Source organism: Dipteris shenzhenensis, chromosome 9 (assembly GCF_047967505.1).
Source record: "Dipteris shenzhenensis isolate YYH24624 ecotype China chromosome 9, Dip_SZ_1.0, whole genome shotgun sequence".
NCBI classification, from domain to species: domain Eukaryota; kingdom Viridiplantae; phylum Streptophyta; class Polypodiopsida; order Gleicheniales; family Dipteridaceae; genus Dipteris; species Dipteris shenzhenensis.
Genome location: NC_141604.1, coordinates 14,772,329 through 14,794,965, shown reverse-complemented (window position 1 = coordinate 14,794,965; position 22,637 = coordinate 14,772,329). Strand labels below are relative to the sequence as shown.

General features: G+C 45.5%; 1 protein-coding gene across 2 annotated transcripts in view; it reads right to left on the bottom strand.

Annotated features, from left to right (window-relative positions):
- The window catches only part of LOC147898252 (ARM repeat superfamily protein), a 124,559-nt gene extending 102,147 nt beyond the window's left edge, over positions 1–22,412 (bottom strand). For both annotated transcript variants that reach the window (XM_087379320.1, XM_087379322.1), the window contains exons 1-8: positions 21,745–22,412; positions 21,364–21,553; positions 9,780–10,130; positions 9,519–9,608; positions 8,086–8,658; positions 7,865–7,972; positions 7,626–7,774; positions 6,834–6,966 (exon numbers count right to left, since the gene is read on the bottom strand). In XM_087379320.1, coding sequence (XP_087235446.1) covers positions 6,834–6,966; positions 7,626–7,774; positions 7,865–7,972; positions 8,086–8,658; positions 9,519–9,608; positions 9,780–10,130; positions 21,364–21,553; positions 21,745–21,920 — 1,770 coding nt within the window. In that variant the 5' untranslated portion in view covers positions 21,921–22,412. The remainder of the gene's footprint in view (positions 1–6,833; positions 6,967–7,625; positions 7,775–7,864; positions 7,973–8,085; positions 8,659–9,518; positions 9,609–9,779; positions 10,131–21,363; positions 21,554–21,744) is intronic.
- Between the last annotated feature and the right edge of the window lie 225 nt (positions 22,413–22,637).

Genomic DNA, 22,637 nt, shown 5'->3' with positions numbered 1-22,637 from the left:
CCTGCACAAATGCACCAGATCTACCTCTGGCATCCTCATAGTTCAGGGCTACTGCAATAGATTCATCTAATGTAGTCACATATTTAGCCCGAACTTCCATTTTGATCTTGTCGTTCACTCCATAGATATAGTCTTTTAACTGAACCGACATAGGGAGAGGGTCTGTTATTTTCATGACACATTCCCTGAATTTGTCAGTGTACTCTGCCACTGACAAACTCCTCTGACGAAGATTTCTATAAGCATCCCAAGCTCGGGAGTCTTCATCAGGTGGGAGAAAGTGTTTCTTGAATTCAGCTTTAAACCCTTCCCAAGTGGTAGGAGCAACTTGATCCTTCTGTTGCTTTATCCACCATCTATCCGCTGCCTCAATAAACAGGTGTGTGGCCTCACGGATTTTCTTTAGATCGGATCTAATTTCACAAATGGCGAAGGCTTCTTCCCACTTGTGTAACCAAACCTCGATCACATCAAAGCTGCGCTCGGTCATCCGACCAACGTACTTCTCCGGTCTATAATTAGCGATATTGGGCACTTTGACCCTTGCGCGCCCTAATGAATGTATACTGGGCTCTACCTCTGCTGGAGCTTTGCCCTTATCAATTCTAGATGGTCTAGCCGACAAGGCTTGCACCATCTCCCTGATCTCATTTTGACCAGCATTCACTTGAAGCTGCTGGTTCATAATCTGCTGTAAAGCATCTTCTAATATCGAAATCCTACCGATTAAAGTAGGTGCTGCATGATGTGACATCTGTTGTGTAGACTGCACTCTAGACTCACTAGGATTCACCCTAGAATTCTGCCCTTCTGCCTCCATAGTTTCAAAAATGGAAAATGGTTTTTTTTTTTTTCTTTCTTCTTTTCTCACACGAAAACTCCAAAAGTACAGCACTTCAAAATCCCTTTCTGTACAGGAACAACTACTGCAAACTGAGAACTTGAAATATAATAAAGGGAAAGGGATGCCCCCTGGATATCCTTGAAACTCGCAAAATGACTCTGCCCTATTATATGTACGATTTGCAATGTTCACAGACTGAATCCCTTCAGAATTCCCAGTCCAGGTGCTGTCAACAATCCTGTATTTTCTTTCGATTAAACTTGGGCAAAGAAACGACTGCTTTCTTAATATCACTCTGCACACCGAACTGTCCCCAAACTTCGTCTTACGAGCCTAGGTGTTGCCACCAATAACATGTTCGAATGGCAGAACACAGATCTCTTATACCGAGTCTCTTCAAAACGTTCGTCACAATTTCACTGGGCATCTCATACACCGAATTGCCATTTCCGGGCTTGTCCGCATCGCCCCACGTCGTCCCCGCAGAAACATTTACCGAAGACGTCCGTCCACCTACAGCCTTCGCACGTCCCGAACTGTTGATTCACCCTTTGCCTCACCTCTGCGCTCAAGCCCCAATTGAGAAAACGTCGTCAACCTTGACAACCTCCATTGCAGTAATCCAACGCCCACGGATTCATAGGCCAATTGCGCGTCAGCGGGTTACGGGACCCCCAAGTCACCCCGCTAGCCTTTTTACATTGACTGTCGGGAACGCCGTCGATCAGGCGTCGCCAGCAGCTCCGTCAACGCCTCGTTTCGTCACATAGTCTAGTCACGTTTACCCCTCTCTTGTCCCTTACTCTCTCCACAAGGCTCTGATACCAACTATCAAAGACTCAATCTCTCGTTCACGAATCTCTATTCCTACGTTGACACAGATCACGGGCAATGGCATTCAATTGTTCCACCCAGCCTAACTCTCGTGGATCACAGATATTCGAATTAATACATTCCTTTTGTTTTTTTTTCCATGCTTATCCACGAGACCCTCATTTCCCTAGATAGTTCTCCTTGCCAAATGTCATCATTTTAGCCTCTCCACTTGGTGCACCTTTTTACCCCTCTCTTGGGGCACATTAAAAACCACTTGCCCCTTGGCATTATTGCACATTTAGGTGCACCTAGGCCTTAGCACTCAGAACTACCTAGTCAATGCCATTTCGCCCTCACCTAGGACCTTGGCAGTTACTTCTCTTGACCATTTCAATTACGCACATTAACTATTACAAAAGTTGGTCATCTAAGAGAAAATGCCCACCGATCTTTCCGAGGTCATGCTATCTCGGCTAGAGCATAACAGATGAAACCATATCAAGCATGGTATGATAGAAAACCCAATGTGGATTATGTCTGTACATTTTGATGTGTAGCCTATGCACATGTGCTGAGTCAATATTTGTGGGCTATAGTAGTGAGAGCAAGGGCTACAGACTTTACAACCCCCTGACCAAGAAGGTCTTTACCAGTAGGGTTGTCATTTCTGCCAAAAAATCAGATCTTCCCCTTGCTTTTTTTTATAAAATTAAGGTTCATCCGTTGCCTTTGACAGCCTGCTGCCCGTTTCATTTCCTGCTGCTGCAGCTGAGATGTTTGTGAAAAATCAGAATTTGCTGCAAGGTCCTCAAGTGATTGATGCCTCAGTTCAGCCATAGGCCTATGGCTGGTCTTGTCGCTTAGCAAGACATTGAGCATGTGGTGGTACAAGAAAGTACAGCAGTGCGGGAAGCCATGACGGTTCCTCATTGGCTGCTCCGTACTCTGGAGGAGAGCAAGGTCTCCAAACCTCTTCCAAGCTGCACACATAGTGACACTAGAGATGCTGAGAATTTTCACTGTTGTGAATCAGTTTGGGTCACTAAGCTACTTGAGCTGGATGAACTTCGTTGCTTTGATGATGCACGTGACGATGTGCATTGGATACAAGCTATGCAAGCAGAGATAGACTCCATACAAGAAAACCACACTTTGGAGTTGGTGGACTTGCCTGTAGACAAGAAATCAATTGTTACTATGGATGTACAAGCTGAAACACAAATCAGATGGTTCTATAGACAAGTACAAAGCCCATTTGGTTGCAAAGGGTTATGCATAGAATTTTTTTTTTCAAAAGAGAGACTTCCATTAAGTACGAATAAAACCTGCGAGAGCAAGCCCAAAGCGGAAATACATCATGCAATGCATGAGGAAAACTTCTGATATAGAGGGTGGAAAACAACCAAGGTTGAGGCTGAAAATGCCATCTCAACCCTGTGATAGACTCAGAGAAGAAGGATGAACCCCTCCATTCTCTAAGGAATGCAGCTCTCTTTGCAGAGACTGCGCGAGAAGACCCCTACATGCTCGCTCAGATGGCCATCAATGTATGTATAATGTCAGTCCATATACTAGCCAATGTGTGAGAGGCGTGAACCTGGGATCCGTCCAATGCCTTTGTACATCTAGCTCTCCAGATATGCCATGCTACAATACTCGCCAGTATCTCCCAAGAAGTGTCCACAGAGGCATGCACTTCTCTAAATGGTGAAGCAGCAACATCACCCAGAGAACAAAGTGGCGATGAACTGATAAAGCCCATGAGGAGTCATGTCTCTCATAAAAGACTGAAAGAGAGAGCCATGCAATGGAGCCCCGGGTCATGAAAAATGGGGAACGGACAAAAGTACTAAGGATCCTGGCTATCCCCCTTCAAATAATCCTCGCCTGTCTGTACAATGCTGAACTGACTCCGTAGCAAAATAGCAAAGAGGACAAAGAGGGTCAGTCCCGAACCTGGAACTCCACAGGTTCACTATAGTCCCACCATGAATGGAAAGCCAAAAGAAAATAGTGACTTTTCTATTCTTGCGGATTCCAGAGTCTCTTCGAATGTCTATCAGCAAAAATCTCAAACCCCTCCCAATGGGGAGCTTTGGATGGCCTCCAACCTCTACGACTCAACTGAAATATCCTGGCATTACGAACAGTGCAACGGAAGAAGGGGAGGCTCCTCTCTCGATGCCCTTCGTCAATCCACTCCCACTCACCAGGATCCTACTACAAGAACTTTATGGGAACACCCCATAAAGCCATAATCTCCAAGCACAAAGGATAATAAGACGCAGGTGAGGGTCTATGTACCACTCTGAGTATGAACCATGACCCACCAGACCAACAATCATGCATAGAATTATGATGAGACCTTTGCCCCCAACTTCTCATATGACTATCATTAGGGGTGTGGTTGCTATAGCTGCATTTTATGGATGGAATATCCATCAATCGGACATTCAAACTACATGCTTCAATGGCGATTTGTTGGGGGAGGTTTATGTCTCCCAACCCACTGGTTTTGTGGTACATGGCAAAGACACAAGGTTTGGAAGTTAAAGAAGGCCTTGTATGGCCTGAAGCAGGCTCCTCGGGCCTAGTTGCAAAAATTGCTGCGTTTTTTTTCCAAGAAAAAGACTTCTATTAAGTAAGAGAAAAAACCCGCGAGAGCAAGCTCAAAGCGGAATACATCATGAAATCATAAGGATAAATAAAAAACCCGCTCAGAGTGAGGTGGAAAACAACCAAGGCTGAGGCTGAAAGTGCCACCTCAACCCTATAGTAGTCTCAGAGAAGAAAGGAGAATCCTTCCATTCCCTGAAGAAAGAAGCCCTCCTAGCTGAGGCTGCATGGGAGTCTCCCTGCATACCCGTCCATATGGCCATCAAAGTATGTACGGTGTCAGTCCAGATACTAGCCAATGTGTGCGAGGGATGAACCTGAGTACCCTCCAAAGCCTCTGTGCTGCCTTTTTTACCAACCAGGTAATGCAAAATAGTCAAAATGAGAGCACCCTCTATGTCAGAAAGCAAGGGGGGATTCCCTCATTATTGTCTTATGTGTCGATGACATGCTCCTACATTTATAAATGATGCAAAATTCCAGATTCCAAGACTGAAATGTATTTGAAATGTCTGGTTTGGGGCTGCTTACTATTGTTTGGGCATTCAATTTGTGCAAGATGATATTTGGGGCTGCTTTATTATTAGTTGGGCATTCAATTTGTGCAAGATCATATAGGTAATGGCTTTTTGCAGTCCAAAGACGAAAACTACTTAAACAATTCAGGTTTCAGAATTGCAAGCCCATTCCAACTCCTATGGAACAAGGCTTAAGCTATCCATGCATGATGCTAGTGAACCGTTTGATGCAACTATTTACTGCTAGGCTGTGGGATACCTTATTTACTTGTGTAATACACGGCCGGACATTCAATATGCAGTATCCCAGTTGAGCAGAGCCCTAAGACTTCACATTGGCACGCTGTGAAGCGTGTGTTCAGATACATGCAAGGTACTCGGTCTCTTGGTTTGCTTTCCCAGGGGTGGGTAACTTGCATCTACATGCTTTCAACGATTCGGATTCGGCTGGTGACTTTGACACTAGGCAGTCAACCAGTGCTAATTGTTTCTTTCTCGGACACTCATTTTCCACCTCCATCTTGGCTTTGTTGAAATCAACAGCCTAGGTGATAGGCAGTGAATGCCTCAGGCCGCCAGCCTCCCACTACATGGAAGCTTGGAATGGCTATCTAAGGTCTTTGATTCATGTCTTATAGTTTAACAGTCAGGCCCACTATGTTTCCTTATAAGATTAGTGTTTTGTCAACTCTGTCCTGAGATACCCCCTATTTTATAGTGTAAGAGTCAAGCTCATTGTGTTTCCTTGTAAGGGCCTTCAGGATTTGATGTTTTGTTAACTCTGCCCAAAGTACTCCCTATCCTTGGTGGACCGTGGTTGGGCAATTGCTCCTTGTTGTGACCTACATCTTCATCTTCTGGGATAAGGTCTTTTAATGCTCAATCGCGGTTCTTCTCACTGGTGCCTCTGTTCGTCCTGCCGCCCTTTGCTTTGCTCCAGGTATGCAGGGCAGATTGGCATTTCCAGATGACTATGTGACGGTTCGTGTTGCAGCAAACAAGATGCAATGTGCGAAGGTAGCACCAGGGCATTTCCTTCACCAGCATTGGTTGTTCCTTTCCTCCATTGGCCGTTTGCTCCCTGCCCTCTATGCGTTCATTTTTCGCCTCACTTGAATCCCTGAGATGTTTGACCAACCTGTCACTTGAGCCACGTCCTCGTGGCTTGATCTGTCTTTGTTATTCCAAACACCGTCTACGAGTGTTGGCTGTCCATCTAGGCATGTATGGCTGATTGCATTTGCATACGAGTGAAAAACCTTTGTGGGCACTAGCTCGGACACTGGGTGCATTGAAAAAGATGATTTTGCTTGTGTCGCATGAGATGAGATACAATGTACTTAACCTCAAAGAGGGAGGGGGAGGGGAGGCGGGGGTCGGGGGGGGGGGGGGGGGGGGGGGGGGGGGGGGGGGTTCTGGGTGGCAAGCTGGAAAAGCCCAAGACTTCATCTCATGCTTGATTTTTCACACACTTATGATGCGAAAGCTTTACAAAAGTGGTAGCCGCAGTCATTGCCACAACCATAGAAATTTACACATATAAGAGAGATTTATATAAATTCCAATTGCTGGCCATCTTGCCTACCTATATATTTATTTATTTATTATATAACACTCACTTTGTATCAGCCTAAATGCACTGATGACCATAAACTTTTATTGGTTTCCAACACCATACCATCATGCAGACTACTAACTATAACAGCTAGGTGTCTGAGATCATCAATTTATAGGGTTTCAAGGTTAGGTATACAATATTTATACCACACTTTTAGTTTTCATCCCTAGAGTGGGCTCATTTATTTGCGCTCTCACGTTGGCGAGACAAGCAGAGAGAATTACCATCTGCCCTTTTTGCATAGTTTCCTACTGAATGCTAAAAATTAGCTATAGATGTAGTCAGCATGTAGAACAAAACATGTGATGACGTTGATTCAAAAAAAGGCCATCGAATCCAGTGATATGTATGAGACATTCAAGTGAAAAAAACTGAGCATTGTTTCAAAGAAAACATGAACCCTGGATACAGACTGGCATACCGGAGACTGGAAGATGCAATCAGAAACACCTTCTGGGCCTGCGAAAAACATAGCAGCAAGTAATTGACGACAAAGTAAAATTGTCACCGCCTCATCTCCAGAAAACATTGCCTTTGGAAGCCTTTGAACCAACCTATGCCCACACACAAATATTTTATTGGCCAAATGAAATACATTGTGATTTATTTGAAAGACACTACATTTTAACTTAATGACATGAAATTTATGGTGATTTATTTGAAAGACACTACATTTTAACTTAATATGGTACAAGCAGCATGTGCCGTAATCTGCTTTGCAACTATCAAGGGTAAGGCCTATTGGCTATGGAAAAGCAGAGCAATACTGTGCCCATCTCAGCTGCCCCAAACATGGAGACAGAGGGAGACAGAGGAGGTTCGGAGTAGTGTGCCCAGTGCCCCCCTCATCTGCCCAAAACATAAAGACTGAGAGCGTGCAGCAGAATAGAAGCAAAGATTCAGCCGAAAATCCGAGATGACAGATTGGAGAACTATTTTAGGAACAAAAGACAACAGTCCAAATTTGGGAAGGAAAGAATATGTGCTCTCCAAAACATATGTGCTATTATATCTTTGACACAAGGAACATGTTACATTTCCTCAATGTTACTCTAGCATTTGCTACAATATCCACTGCATATGATCACTAGAAATCATAAACATGGATGGTCTCCCTATAGAAACTATAGGTTACTTGCAGATAAGTTATATCGAGTGATTGAGATCCACGATCTTTGAGCTGTGCAATGCTTACAAATCCACCATGCCATACCTGCAAATGATTCTTCTAAGATGAGCCTTCACATCTCTTAGAACAAATTGAGACTCTGATTGCTGAGGCGTGACCAACCATGCAAGCGATGAGTGTGCAGTAGACGCAACATATGGCCACTCATCACATGCCATTGCCAGCAGACATTCCTGAAAGCGAGGCGTTAAAACATGCATGTTAGAATACAACCCAAGAGATTGTCATGGTGCAAAGCCTAGCTATCACCTACTGTTCCACACCAGAAGAGTTGATCTGGATCCCTCCAGCGTAAGCCCACAGGTTAACATCAGCATTGTGGCACCCTCAGTAGCTGCAAGCCTTACTGATGGTGCAGAATGGCCACACATCTGTCATCACAAGCAAAGTCAAAATTTCTCGTTACACATTACAAGACGACAAAAAAGAAATTTAACCAGTACGATACACTGCAAGAACTAAACAAACATTCGGGATGACTTACAGCAGAAAAAGAAAGTGTCAATATAGTATTGATTCTCATCACCGTGTGCTCAAGCCATTCTTTATTCCTTTCAATGCGTAAAACATTAGCCCGTTCAAACTTTTCTTCCTTTGAAGCATTCTGAAGGGTATGACTACTATCTAATCCCTTCTTTGCCACCTCTATCTGATTTTCATTGCTGGCACTAGGTGCTGTCGTTGCAACCTCTCTATCCATGGTATTTTTTTGCAGATCTGACAGTTCAGAGAGTGTTGCCAACGCTGCCTCAGCAACCAAGTACTCTCCATTTGAAGATCCCCCTTCTTTCATGGAATTGGCTGACTCCAAAGTCTTGTGTCGTGTTTCCAAGGCAGTAGAGTTTCTTTCATCAGCCAAAACTAGGACTAGTAACTCTGCCAGTGCTCTTACTCCCTCTTCCACTGCTCCAGGACTTCCTGCAGCACCTCGAGGATATGAAAGTTGTGATACAATTTCCCGGCTGTGTCCATTTATCCACTTTGAGCTGTGTATAGCCTTGGCGAGACGGCTAGCAACACCAGGCAAAAAGAAAGCCAACGCATCTGCAGTACCTACCTGGAAAATTTAAAACCTAATAAGCTACCCTTTGTGTACCCCACAGACCTACATCACGATAAGAGTACCCAAAAATCATAACTTGACAGATTTCCAACAACCAAAAACACGTCATAAAACCATTTATCCCTAAACAACTCTAGCCCAAATGACATATGGCATGACATGCGGCTTCACCTGAAACATGGACATTTGGCACTTAACCCTCACTTGACACTGCTACCATGCACCTTTACCACTTGTCATCCTTACAGCCCACACATGGCATGATATTTCACATGTCACCATATGCTATGGGCTTCCATGCCTTTCTGCTAACCAAGAGCCTCAAACTCAGCTATTAACTGAAAGCCCTTGACAAGACTGGGAGATGATAGTGTGCATATTTGCTTGGCACATCTAGCAGGCTTATCACCTACAATTGCTATGGACACATCATTGGCATTTCTAGAATCCTCTTTGGACAGACCTTAACCCTATTGTACATAGGATTTAGAACCAGTCACCTTGAATCGAGAACTTTTGGATAGATAAGAAAACTTTTGTTAAAATGGAAGTCAAGACTGGTGCATGAGGCAGATCTAGCGCGACTCCCCCTCACCTGGCTCTCTACCAGAGGGTTTGTTTCCCCGTCTGTATTTTTTGCATTAAATTTTGAATTCATAGGTCTGTTCGGCCAATATGATCAGGATCTGTGCGGTTTATAAAATATATGTTCACCTTAAGTCGTTTGAGCCTAAAAAAAGCTATGAAAACAAGAATTTTCCCATGGAAAAAAAAAGATTAACAAAGCCTTGAATAAGTTGAATAAATAGAAAAGGAAAGAATACAATCTAGATAAGCAAAATCAAGAAATTCACCTTCAAAAGCAAGACACGAAGAGCAGATAAAGCATCAATCCTCAACTTTGCACTACCCAATCCTCCCCTCAGGGCTTCAGTTTCTGAAATCTGAAACACTCAAAATAATACAATATATATCAATAATCTTTATCACTCATGGACAATGGAGAATAAGCACAATCCCTAGAGAAAACTGCCATACATTAATTAAGAAAGAAAAGCACATAGGCAGCAAAATAGCAGATACGCAGATGAGAAATATAATGTCTCGTGAGATACCTGAAGGAAAAGAGAGAGCAAATGGCCGACTGTTGCTGACATACTTTCTGACTGGATGAATTCAATCAAGCATTCCTCACCATTGTCAATCGATTCTTTCATTGAATCCCTTGCTGTGCTCTGTGGTGGAGTAGCAAAAGTAGAAATTAAATCTGTTCTCAAGCACCCTTCATCATTCCTGATAGGATGTGGAAGAGTAGTCAAGTTACACCCACATGAAGGCCTACCACATGGCATTAACCCCAACAGCAACCCCTTCAAACTCTTCACAGCTCCATGACGAATTTCTTCAGAAGCTTCATCTGGTGTTAGCATTGCTGCTGCAGTCAACTTTCTCAGCAGTCGACTCAACTGAGGCACCCAAGTTTGATCAGTTAGACCATCTCATTTGTTCTTAGATAAGTTTATTTATCCGTCTCCACATTAAAAAAGCATTATTCTATTCCAAAATTACATGAGGAGAAGCTGACAGATTGGGGAAAGTAAAGGAGCAGAAGGCAAAGGCCCAGACTCTGACTCACCCACAGAAGCAAGGAATCAATGAGGAAAGATCATCAAGTACAACTAAAACATTTCAATTCAAGTAATTACATTACACCAAGCTCTTGTAAATCTCACAAAATCTCACACAGCGACATCACCAAGAGTAAGATCAAGTTGCCCATTTTCCAGGGTGAGCGACGACGGACTAACTTTTTACAGTCTCAAATATGCAGTGTGAAAGCTCTGCCATGACTATTATAAAAACTATAAGGTATGCTCATCAATGCTAGACCCCTCCCAAGAGTTCCAACAAGACAAACTCAAGATGCGTACAACAATGTTGACAGCACCTCAAGGACAAGATAAAGAAATTCACACTGATCATATTCCACTTTGGAAACAATGTAAAGCAATAGAAGTTTTACCCAACGCTTCTGATGATCTGATACAGAAAATGAAATTTCAGAAGTATTCCATAAATATTTTCACCCTCTGACCAATGATTACCGTACTGCATGTTACAACTACACTAATTGTGGCTACCAAGTTATAATCATCTTCCCCCAAATCAAGTTTATCCTGAAGACTTTTTCCTTGCTTGGTGATGGCCGCCGCAAACTGATGATATCCTCATCAAATGGAAGCATCTTATCATCCAAATGAGATGTGGATGTGCACTTCATCCCTGTACCAGGTAAAGGTACAATTTTAAAATGTCACTTGTTGCCTCATTCCTCTATGACCCTTCTATTTGATGGGATACTCTACCAGCACCCACAGTATGCGGCATTTCTACAGTATGCCAATGCTTTGAGTCTGCTAGGCAGCCCCATAAGATGCACAATTGTAGCCACACTATGCCACATACCGCGCAGCAGAGGCTCACGCCTCAACACCATCATCACATGAACGAGAGCACTGTCACATCATCAATACGCACGAATTAGCTCACAAAATCATGGTTGCAGTCATGCCACCCAGGTCACCACATCCTAAACTCTTGTCAGTCTCTCAATCTACATCATCATCATCCAGCTCATTGATTGAGAGGCTTTGCCTTGCCTGCAACTTTGTGTCTGCTCATTTGTCTTGCAGCTATCACACATCTCCACCTTTCCATCAACAGGCTAGTGGCCATCTCAGATAGCATGTTCAGGTTCTAAAACGTGTCAAAGGCCTAGTGCCATGCAAGCCATGTGCCAAAAAATACAGAGCCACCATCACCCCGTCGACTTCTCTCATGCCTTGCAAAAAGGGCTGCCTCAAGTCAAGGAGAGAGAGGACTTCAAGGTCATATATCTTATGGGCCCCCATGCACCCACCGTATCAGAGGATTGTATTTATCCAAAAAAATAAAGATAAATATTTTTATTTTGACTCCAGTCAACGAGATTCGACTTTGGTCAACTAGAGAAAGTTTCTATTTTATTATTTGTTTTAATTCACGTGCATGGCAGGGATGCCAACAGAGGACTAGGATTACTGAACAAGAATGCACGCATTGGCTAACAAATTCATGGGTAAGTGTTGGTATTGTTGTATTTGTGACAAGGGACTAGAGAGTGGTTACTTCTCCAATGATTTAAAGGGGAAAGCCACAAAAAGTGGGTGACCAGCATCAAAAGAAGACCCATAGGCAAAAAGTGACTACTTTGGATGGGGCGCCCAACTTTTGGGAAAAACTGATAGCTTGGAAAAGCCAGCTTTCTGGCTAAAGTCATGCACCACTTTATTTGAAAGAGCTGGGCTCTAGTAAAAGCATAGGCAGCTTTCTAAGCCTATAAATGTAGGAGCTCTCAAGCTCTCAAGCTGATTCGAGTTCTACCAATCCCATGCTCCCCGTGAGCCTGCTTTGTATCAAGTTCTCTTTCATATTAATAAAATCCTTTAAGGGGGACTAGCCGGGACTAGCCCTTATTTCGGGGCCCTAGTGTTGTGCGAGATTTCACTTCTCCTTCTTTGTCCCCCCCTGTTTCCTCTTGATAGAGTTTTCAGCTTCCAGTTCTTGTTTTGGCCCTCCCTAACTTTAAGGCACATTGTATTGCTGAGTTGCTGATGGAGATCTGTGAGTTTTATGTGGGCTGAGTTACAGTGGCATCAAAGCATAGGCCCACTATCTTCTTTGGTGGTGGCGATCCAAGAATCTAACACGTGTGGAGAGCTGTTCGAACAAGGGGGAAGCAGCCAGTGATCATGGCATATAACAGCCCAAATGCAAGGGGTAGGATTAAACCTGAGCAGCAGATCTTGGCTGGCCACTTAGCCCCTTTTTCAGATTCACCACCCACATGACACTGGATTCAGCAACCCCCTCATCGTACAGTTTCTTGAAGGCGGAGAGCGAATCAGCATAGTTTTCATGCAGCAACCCACGAGAATCAGCCCTGAAATTCAGAATCATCCCTTTTCAAAACAGCCCAGCATCTCTACCCAACTGTCCAAATTTAATTTAATCCAGCAGCTATATACACGTGTATTTCTTGATCTTGACAGCCAGTTTTTCAGCTAGAAACCACGGACTTTCTAGGCTGTCTATTTCCCCTCTAGCTACTTACACCCCCATACCATCAGAAAAAAGCATGGATGAGATCCAGAGGTTGGACGAGAATCAAGTCACCTGCAATTTTCAGAACAGCAAGTATTTATAAACCATGGTGGATTCTAGACATCAAGAAAGCATGAGCGGCCAACAGCTGAGTTTAGCCAGCAAAAGGAGATCTCGGGTACATGAAGATCTTGATGAAACAGCAATCAAGGCCAAGATTTTATAAGTAGAAGAGTTGAAGAAGGATCCTGGATTTCAGAATCTCTTTGTAGTGGGCCCAATAGAGGAAGTGTTCAAGCATGTGTCTACCAGCACTCAAAGAAAGATGAGCCAGAGACGTTCTCCTAGCCCATCATCTTCCTCTTCAAAAGAATCACCCAGAAAGCGTCATGGATCTCGACGCAGGGGTAGGAACAGGAAATGCAGAAGAAGATACCCAAGTCCCATCTTGATCATCCTCTTCATCTGTGTCTTCTCACGAAAGAAAAAGAGGCAAAAGCAAGAAGCGCTCGAAGACCAAAGTCGAAAAGCTTACTGAAGGAGGTAAATCCATTTGGTTTATTACTTATGATGGAGTGCCATACAGATAAAGCATTGCAATTCTTATGGCAATTTGATGTAGCCTTTGGCATGGAAAATTTCTGGGAACCCTCGACAGTAAGGATGATGAGTTTGGATCTCACAATGCACAACCAGTGCTTGGTGGAGTGCACATCTAGGAGCTGGAACCGCTCCTAAGAAGTGGAAGTATTTCAAGAAGTTATTTTATGAAATTTCTTCTGAAACGGTTTCTTGACAAAGTTAATATTGCCTTGAAGAGTTTACATATGGAGCCAAAAGAGACCATCGAGACTTATAATCAGAAATTCTCATTTCAAAAAGTTCTAGAGAAGGTAAATCCTCCAAAGTATCGAGCGTGAGCTTTTGTGGATATTTTGTCCAATACAAAGATTCAGGATCTCATGCACTCAGCATCAGTAGCAATCCTTATGCATATGTAGGACCCACCATGATCTCACAGAACAGATCAAGACCTTCTGTAAGGAAGGAAAGTGTCTTCGATGCCTAAAAGAGGGGTATGTGGCTGCCTAGTGCCCCGAAAAGCCCACAGGCTTTAGGGAGCGGAAAAAGCCACAGGAGCTACCAAAGACTTTGGCACGAAGAGTCCCTAATATAGTAGGGAGAGTGGCTGATCCAAAGGCCAAAGAACTTTGTCTATCTTGGGGCAAAGTAAGAGATCAGAATGTTTTGATACTGTTTGATTTGAGAGCTATAGATGACTCATTTTAGAGGACCTAGCCTTGCGACTAGGGATTAAAACAGAAGAGTTGGGAAGAGCACTTGACGCTGAGCAGATATTCCAAGGAGATTCTGTTCCAGTTGCACCCCTCATTGGGAAGCTCAAGATTCACATTTAGGACTATGTGGATCAAGAAGAGTTCTGCATCTCTCCATTAAAGCATCATCATTTAGGAATTCCTTAGTTTCATAGGAAAGGAGTACAACTTTTGATGCCCGAGAGGACTCTTGTATTTACTCATAGAAACAAGCAGCACAAGATTATTGCCAGAGAAAAAGGAGAGACTATTCATGGTGTATCAAATGCTTCAGTTGCAAATTCAAAAAAGTCTTCTATTTCTACATATATGATTTTCATCAGAGATCAAGAAAATGATCCAAAATTTGAATTGAGTCAGTCGGAAAAAGCAAATTTTCAGTTTTTAAGTCTAGAATTACTGACCAAGCGCCCATCGAGTTCATACCAGGTAGTGAGCCTCCAAAACAGCCACCTTACAAGGTGTGTGCAGCTCAGACACAAGAAATTATAACTCATGTACAAGATCTACGTTCTAAAGGGCTCACTAGACCCAGTCTTCACCTTTTTGCTCATCTATGCTAATAGTTCAAAAAAAGGATGGGTCTTTTCGCATGTGAATCGACTACAGAGCTCTAATAAAATGACCTCAAAAATTGCTTTCCCATTTGTGCAGAGATGATGTGTTAGATAGGTTGGAAGGATCTTCAATATATTTTTTTTCAGAGAAAAGAAATTTCTATTAATGCTTGAAAACACTATACAAATAGCTTCCAAAAGGAGCTGTAGATGGTACATACAAAAGAGACAGATGCCCAGCTATAGGACAACCTGCCTGTTCCTAGATCTGCAGCTGACTGCCTAGAGAGATTCCAAAACAAGAGCTAGCAACCACGGTGGTGGTCTATACATCTTGACCTTGCGGAAGGGTGTAAAAGATTCCTGCAGGCCAGGCCTTGCAGAAACGCTTCCCCTTTCAACAGTCGCTCTCAAACCTGGAGTACCGCACTCCTAAATGGCGCGCAAAGTAACAATGATGTCCTGCCAAATGGCAACCAAGGTAGCTGCCGGGGAGACCAGCTTGCCTCCCATCACTCGACTGCACCGAGCGACCCAAATGTTCCAAGCAGCTATGCTGGATACTATCTCCCAAATGCTATCCTCTGGGAGAGTCAGCGGGCATGATCTCTATCCAGGATATCTGCTGTCCATGTATCCTGTATGCCGGTGAGACTAGATCAATCGAGAAAGCGTGTCCTCCATTATGAGCCAAATTGCCATCCCACAAGTGAAATCTCTCATCATCCTCTTTGTACTAGCCACAATCCTAAGGAAGCCAACCATATCCGGTGTGCGACCAGGCATCCCCATAGGCAGTGAGGGATCGTCTCTAGCACTCCTTCCGCGCAACAGATACAGCTGCAATCTATCCGCATTTGCTCCAACCATGGGCTGATGGGTAGACCCCCGTGAGCCATCAACATGAAAAGGTAGGAAATCTTGGGCTCATCCAGAGGTGAGGCCAGAACCGGGAAATGACCTCTCTCGGGACATCCTTCTCTAATTAATGTCATTCCCTCAAAGGGGTCCACACTACTACCTCGAGCTGCAGAACCGGGAAATGACCTCTCTCGGGACATCCTTCTCTAACTAATGCCATTCCCTCAAAGAGGTCCACACTACTACCTCGAGCTGTAAGCGGTGCCCAATGCGAGTCATGTAAGAAAAGGCGGAGACCTCCTCCACCTGATCCGATTGCCCTACACGGGCTGGCCAAAACCACTCTCTGATCCCACTGTATATCACATAGGGGTCTACCCTCCCAAAGCCACAGGCGCCACACTGCTTTCCCGGGTTGATAAGACTATGGTGGGGTCTATGTACCAAATCCTGCCCAAGCGGCCCACTATCCTAACCCTATGCCACTCCAAATCCTCCAAGGACGCCTTTGGCTCATCATCCAGCTTTGTATCTACCTGCAATGCGCCTCCGAGTCCCACCCTGTATAACTGATAGTGGCAAGATCCAAGAGACTCCCGAAAGAAGCGTATCCCGAGAGGTACCCCGGTCCGCGAGAACTCTCCTAACTAGCAATGCGGGGTCCAAGGACTCCATTATCCCTCCCACCACGAGTCGGGGATCACTGCCTCAATCTCCACCATCCAGGTGCCTGCCCCTTGAAGGTGAGAGAGGGCATGCATTCTGGCCTCTGCCTCTCTGGGAAGTCGCCTCCATGCCGTGAAGGATCTGGCTGGTCCACTGTCCCAATATGTCCATCCAATGTGAGTCCACTGACCCAACATGCATCCCTCCGAATCACTGACCTTCGGGTGCCATATGAGCGGCTGCCTCTCAAACTCCTCCCTGCATGATAGGCTGGCCCGAATGAGTCCTCATGCTCATCTCTGCCACACTCTATAGAGACTTCTCATCAATGGAGGGAGCTTCTGAGAAAATACACCTGTAATACGCCCAAATGAGTCCTCTACCACACTCTATAGAGACTTCTCATCAATGGAGAACCCCTCCCTGTCAAGAGTGCCTCTGAGAAAATACACCTGTAAGACTGCCGCCACTGACCTCCTATGCGAGGAGTGTTTCCAAGCAGCCCCCGCTGAAGGAGGACCTTCTAGGGTTCCGCTTGAAGAACTGGAAGAAGGAGAAAAGGAGACAAGGGAGCTAGAAGGAAGGAAGCATAACTTGAACTGGTGTTGTACCTTCACTGGTCTCATCAATCAACGAAGTGGAGATTTTGGTCATGTAAGTGATTGCAACCAAGTTGGCATGATGTTGGTGTTGTTCTTTTGCTTTCTTTGTGTAGCAATTTGCTTTCTATATGGCCCTTGCGCTTACAATATCTGCACTTGATGTTCTTATGGGTTTTCCATTTGCTGGTGGAGGCAAAAGCCTCTTCAGTGCCTGATGTAAAGACAGGAGATTCTTTATTCCGGCGGTCTTTTTCAAGAAGAAGAGTCACCATATCATCAAAGGTGACATGGGAAGATGAGAAGGTCAACCTCAAGGACAAAATGCAGGCCATGGGGACAGAATTACAGCAATTGAGGGATATGCAGAGGGTACCAGAAGGTACGTGCAAGGCAATGGAAGAGATGAGAGCCCAGAATGAGAAGCTCGAGAAGGAGATGGCAGCGCTACAGACAACCAATACAAGGGAAGTGGGGGATTTCAATGCAAGGACAAGGGACAGGCAAGTGGGCTTACTTGACTTCATATATGAGAGATATCCCCACATGATGCCAGAGTTAGATGCAATAGAACTTGGGATTCAAAGACTTTCTGCAGATACTTCACATGTGACAGCATACAGGCGCCACCTACTTGAGTTGGGAGCTGTCCACGACCTCATCATCTACAATGGCCTTCACAGATGGCCATCGTCTGAGGGATTCGCATGCTTCCCAGATGGAGGCGGGACTAGCAAGACGACTCACAGAGAGCGGGGCAGACACATGGTATGCACGCATATCTACATGGCTTACCAGACACGGTATCCAGATGGATAGGCTTCCCCCCTTTCAGTACAACATGGATGCACCTCCTGAGTCAATCCCGCAAGATGAGATCAACCGTATCATACGGTTAGACCTCCTCCAACTTCACACATCCCGGACTTAGGGTGAGGACCAGGAGCTCCCCACCAAGACCCAGTTTTATCACGACCACTTCCTGAGAGTATCAGAGGAGGGATTCATTATTAGACCCCAGTATCTCGAGGATAGAGGAGTATCTCATGCACTGAGGATTTCCATTGGTCAGATGCGGGTTTCATCCCATCAGCTGAGGATTGAGGCACGGAGAGCAGCGGGTATACCTAGAGAGCAACAGGTCCACACGCTCGTGTTTGCCCAGCCTACTACGAGATTCGAGGACGCTACCACTGTCTCTACCTAGAGGGGAATGGCTTCGGTCTTTTGTCACGACTGATCCATTTCCATGACCAGGTCTGTATCGGGCTTTATATGATGGAGATGCGGCAACACAGGGAGGCGCTTCTACAACAGATCAGAGAGCAGTAGGGGATGGTCAAACCACTACAAGACATAGAGGGTGACTGGGCACAGCGGCACATCATAGACTTCTATACATTTGAGTCAGCCCCCGGACACAGTGAAGTGGAGGGGAATGGCTTCGGTCCTTTGTCGCGACTGATCCATTTCCATGACCAAGTCTGTATCGGGCTTTATTTGATGGAGATGCGGCAACACAGGGAGGCGCTTCTACGACAGATCAGAGAGTAGCAGGGGATGGTCAAACAACTACAGGACAGAGGGTGACCGGGCACAGCGGCACATCACAGACTTCTATACATTTGAGTCAGCCCCCGGACACAGTGGAGTGGAGGAAGAGGAGCTAGCCGATATGAGAGCAGACTGGATGAGCAACCGGCACAGTACCACCGAGAGAGGGGCGCAGAGGCCACGTGTGCTACAGAGAGCCCCCAGAGTACACTCTATTGAGGTCCGACCTATCATAGCTTTCCTTAGGGGAGACCGACAGAGACGAGGGGTCACTCTAGACATAGCCCAGAGAGTCCAAAGAGTGAGGAGACCGCACCCCCCACCACAGTGCGAGACAGCCCGACAAATGCAAATACAAGACATTTTTGCAGCCCACCAGAGAGCCATCACTATACCAGGCTTCGGTTTCGTCCCAGCGCCTGGATAGATTGATTGATATGATTATGATTCTGTTAGCATAGACTAGTACTCAACAAGGGTCCTAGCGTATCCTTTGCTTCAGCCCACTAAGGCTTGTATGAGTTTGCTTTTCTGTGCACTTTGTCCCATAGGCCAACGAGGTCTCCCGTGGACGTTAATATATCTTTCTTTCTTTCTTTTTTTCTTTCTAAGAAGCCAAGTCTGTACATGGTACCCTCCAAAAAGGACCACTCTACTCCGACATATGCCTTCTCGAAATCCAAAAGAAGAATGGCGAGAGGCTATGACTCTTTCCTCGACCACTCCACTACCTCCTAGAAAGTGAAGATGTTGTCCAGGATGCTACGCTCCCGAACAAAACCTGTCTGTGTCTCATGGATGCTGTCCGGTAAGTGAGGTCTCAACTGCAGGCTCAAGACCTTGGCCAAGATCTTGTAAGCTGTATCAAGAAGGGTAATCGGTCTCCACTGACGAATATCTGATCTATCTCCTTCCTTCGAGATCAAACAAATCCAACCTCTGCTCAAAGAATGTGGAAGAGAGCCTAAGTCGAAAATCTCCTGACAGGCTAACTTGAGTGGGGTAGAAATATGCTCCCAAAAGCACCTAAAGAAGCACAAGGTCCGTCCTCTCTAGGGCACTTCTGAATCGGTAGGGCCTACAAAGGCCTCCTAAAGCTCCTCATCGGTTAATTGCGCCTCCAATCGTCTGCCCAAACTCTGCGTGACGACTGAAGGAATCTGCTCCCCTACCGCCTGTCTAGCCAAGAGATCGTGGGCGACGACTCCTCTTACTGAAACAGCTGGCAGTAGAAGTCTATGGTCAGCTCGAGTATCTCCTGTGGATCCATGTGCATATGTCCCTACGAGTCCTAGAGTCGTTGAAGCCCTGCCGACCGTGGTCTTGTGTTTGAAATAACTACTTGGTCATCCTATCCCACTATCGGACCCATATGGCCCGGGATAAATGGTACGAGAACTCTGCTCTACAGACCTGCGAATCCTGTAGCTCCGACCGTGCACACTCCAGGCAGTCCCTGAGCCACTGGGATCCCTAATCCTGCTCCCTGAGCCTCTTTATGGATGCTAGGTCTCGACAAAGTTTTCTCTCCCACCCTTGAAGAGCTAGTCTTAATCTAAGGACCTGGGACTAAAGCTCCTGCAGGGCTACTCCGCTGAATCATCTCAGCCACCCACGCCGCCCAACCCTCTCTGGGTCCCTCCTCGAGCTGTCTCCAAATCTCCACTCACCTGTTGTACCTCCACCTCTTGTAGAAGATCATGGACCCCCTTTTGGGTGGGCTGCTCCAAGTGAAGACTGCCGGGGAGTGATCCGACATCGTGGTCCCTGCTAAGATGCCGGTGGTGCCACCTCTGAGGAGTGCCCAATCCCCTATGTAGAATCTGTCTAGGCACTCTAGTAGCCCGCCGCTGTCCAAAAGAGAGCTGTAGGCTACCCGGACGTCTAGTAAACTCAAGCTCGCACCATGGGTCCTTGCCATTGATCACAAAAATAAATTGCGGATGACCTACCAATGCCCGCTGTAATTCCAGGTGGAGAATCAAATATTGCGGCTGACTATGCGCATGGTCATGAAGCCCATGCACGTTCCAACTCACCAAGGTCAAACTCATGAGGATGGGACAGTAGAGAACAAGGCTCGCCTGTGTGCGGGAGCCTACTCCAGGAAACCAAAAGGAGGTTTGGAGGGCGAGTAATTTGCGTATCCGTGCGCCATCGGACAAGGTCGCACCAGCTCAATCCCTACCTTCCGTGCCCAGTACATCATGAAAGAAACATCTACACCTAAAAGGCCGGCATACTGCTGGATCGTCCAATAATGAGGCTGAGTGAGTATAATATCATGTGGCAAACGCATCACTCCTACTGCTAAGACTTCGTTGGGGAGAAGCCAAGCTCACAATGCGTCGAAGCACCATGGGCGAGCCACAAGTCATACCACACAGTCCCATCCACTCGTCCGTCATCTGGTACACCCAAGACTTGATACTCCTTGCAGATGTCAGTTGTCCGGCTCAAAATTCCTTGCACCCTTGAGGTCGGTTTTCCCTAGGTCTATACTTCCCACTTCTCCCCACCTCCTTGCCATTATCTTTCAAAAATGGGGGAGCTGTTCTCAAATCTCTCTTCAAGCTCTCTAGGTCAGCTTCTGTACTTTGAGTCTTCAAGGTGGCTTGCAGTTAGATGGCCGACCTTAAAAGGAAAGTTCGGCACCAATCCGGTGAATTTTTCAGATTTGTCAGATCTCTGGTTCTGTAGTGATTTGCTTTGTTTGCAGAATTTATTGGGCATCAATTACGGCAAAAAGAAAGAGGTAGTGGTCACAGTGATTTGGAGGCCCCACTATGTGATGTTATAGTTCATGATAATAAAATCTGAGAGATCACTGTTGTAAGGGAAGCTTTTCTTTTCTTTTCAAATGAAAGACTTCTATTAACTCTCCAGGCAGCGTTATCTCAAATTATAAAACTGACTTCACTGTGTTTCTATGGATCTTCATCTCACAATGAGTTTTCTTACAGAGCTGCGGAACTCACGTACTTGAGCGGTAGTCTTTTTGACAGAACGATGTAGGAGCTCCTCCAAACATAAGACAACTCCCTCGGCGATCTTGTCGTTGATGCGGAATTGAGTGTTTTCCGTGCTCTCGGCAGCTAGCGATGCAGGTGATTTGAGGGATCTGGACTTTACAGCTGCATCTAATAGCAACTCCAATGGGAAAAGGACGTACCTGCAAAAGCATAGAATCAAAAGTCAGGCAAGGAACCAGTAGACACGCATGAAAATCCTTGCATTCTTGTCTTCGTTAGATCGTGATGTTACATCAATTTCTTTAAAAGCCATTATGCCGCACCGGCAATCGCATCATCGTTCAAAAAAAATCACTTGAGATGATAGATTTCAAATTAGCATGCTCCTTACTCCATGCAAACTTGCAAGCCAGCGACTGGGACATCACGCAAAGCTTGAACCAATGACGACAGGACGAAGATATCAGAATCGGATTTCGCCAAGGGAAGCTCAAATAATTGGGTGCATAAAGGTTGCAACATAGCGAAAGCTTGTTTCGACTGAGCGTCCAACGAAGAGTCCGTCATTCTGGCCGCGCTACGAGCCAGGAACAAATGTTACAAGGAAAATTCAGGGTTGAATGATTGAGCACAAGGAGAACGAGAGAAAGAGCTCGTGATAAGGTATTGATGAGGCGATCGTAAGCCGATAAGGACTGAGGCTTTGTTCTGAGGCTTGCTTGGCAGCTCGCTCTGCGTGCGCTTGAGCAAACTTGCAGATTTTCCAGGTGCCGATAATGTGATAGCTTCTCTGTGTCATCATGCCTGAAGACCTTCCACGATCAAATCTGCGAACCTGGCCGTCCGTTGTTGTTCCTCAGCTGATGGAAGATTGGCTTGATCATGCTTCCTTTGAGCTTGAGACAAATTTTCAAAGCTCTGCTCTTGATCGATCGTGCAAACGATTGTTCAAATATACAAACTTGTGCAAGATGATCAACCTTTTGTAGTTCGTGAACCTTCTCGCATGTCATACAAAATTCCCCGCACTAGAATGCTTGTTGGGGCATTGGGCTTCCAATCCCCACGTCTTTGTTCAAATCTTGGAGGTTGGCACCTCTTGTCCTACTTGTGGTCACGACTCCAGTGTGTGCACTTGGTGTGTGTGAGTCAACCACGGCTGTGGACCCTATGCCCACCAAGCCAGGGCAGATGTGCCCCTCGATAAGACCCGGGTGGGTGTGGATGTGCCCCTCGATAGGACCACGGGTGGGTACATGTGGGTATAAACTTTGTGGTCCCTTG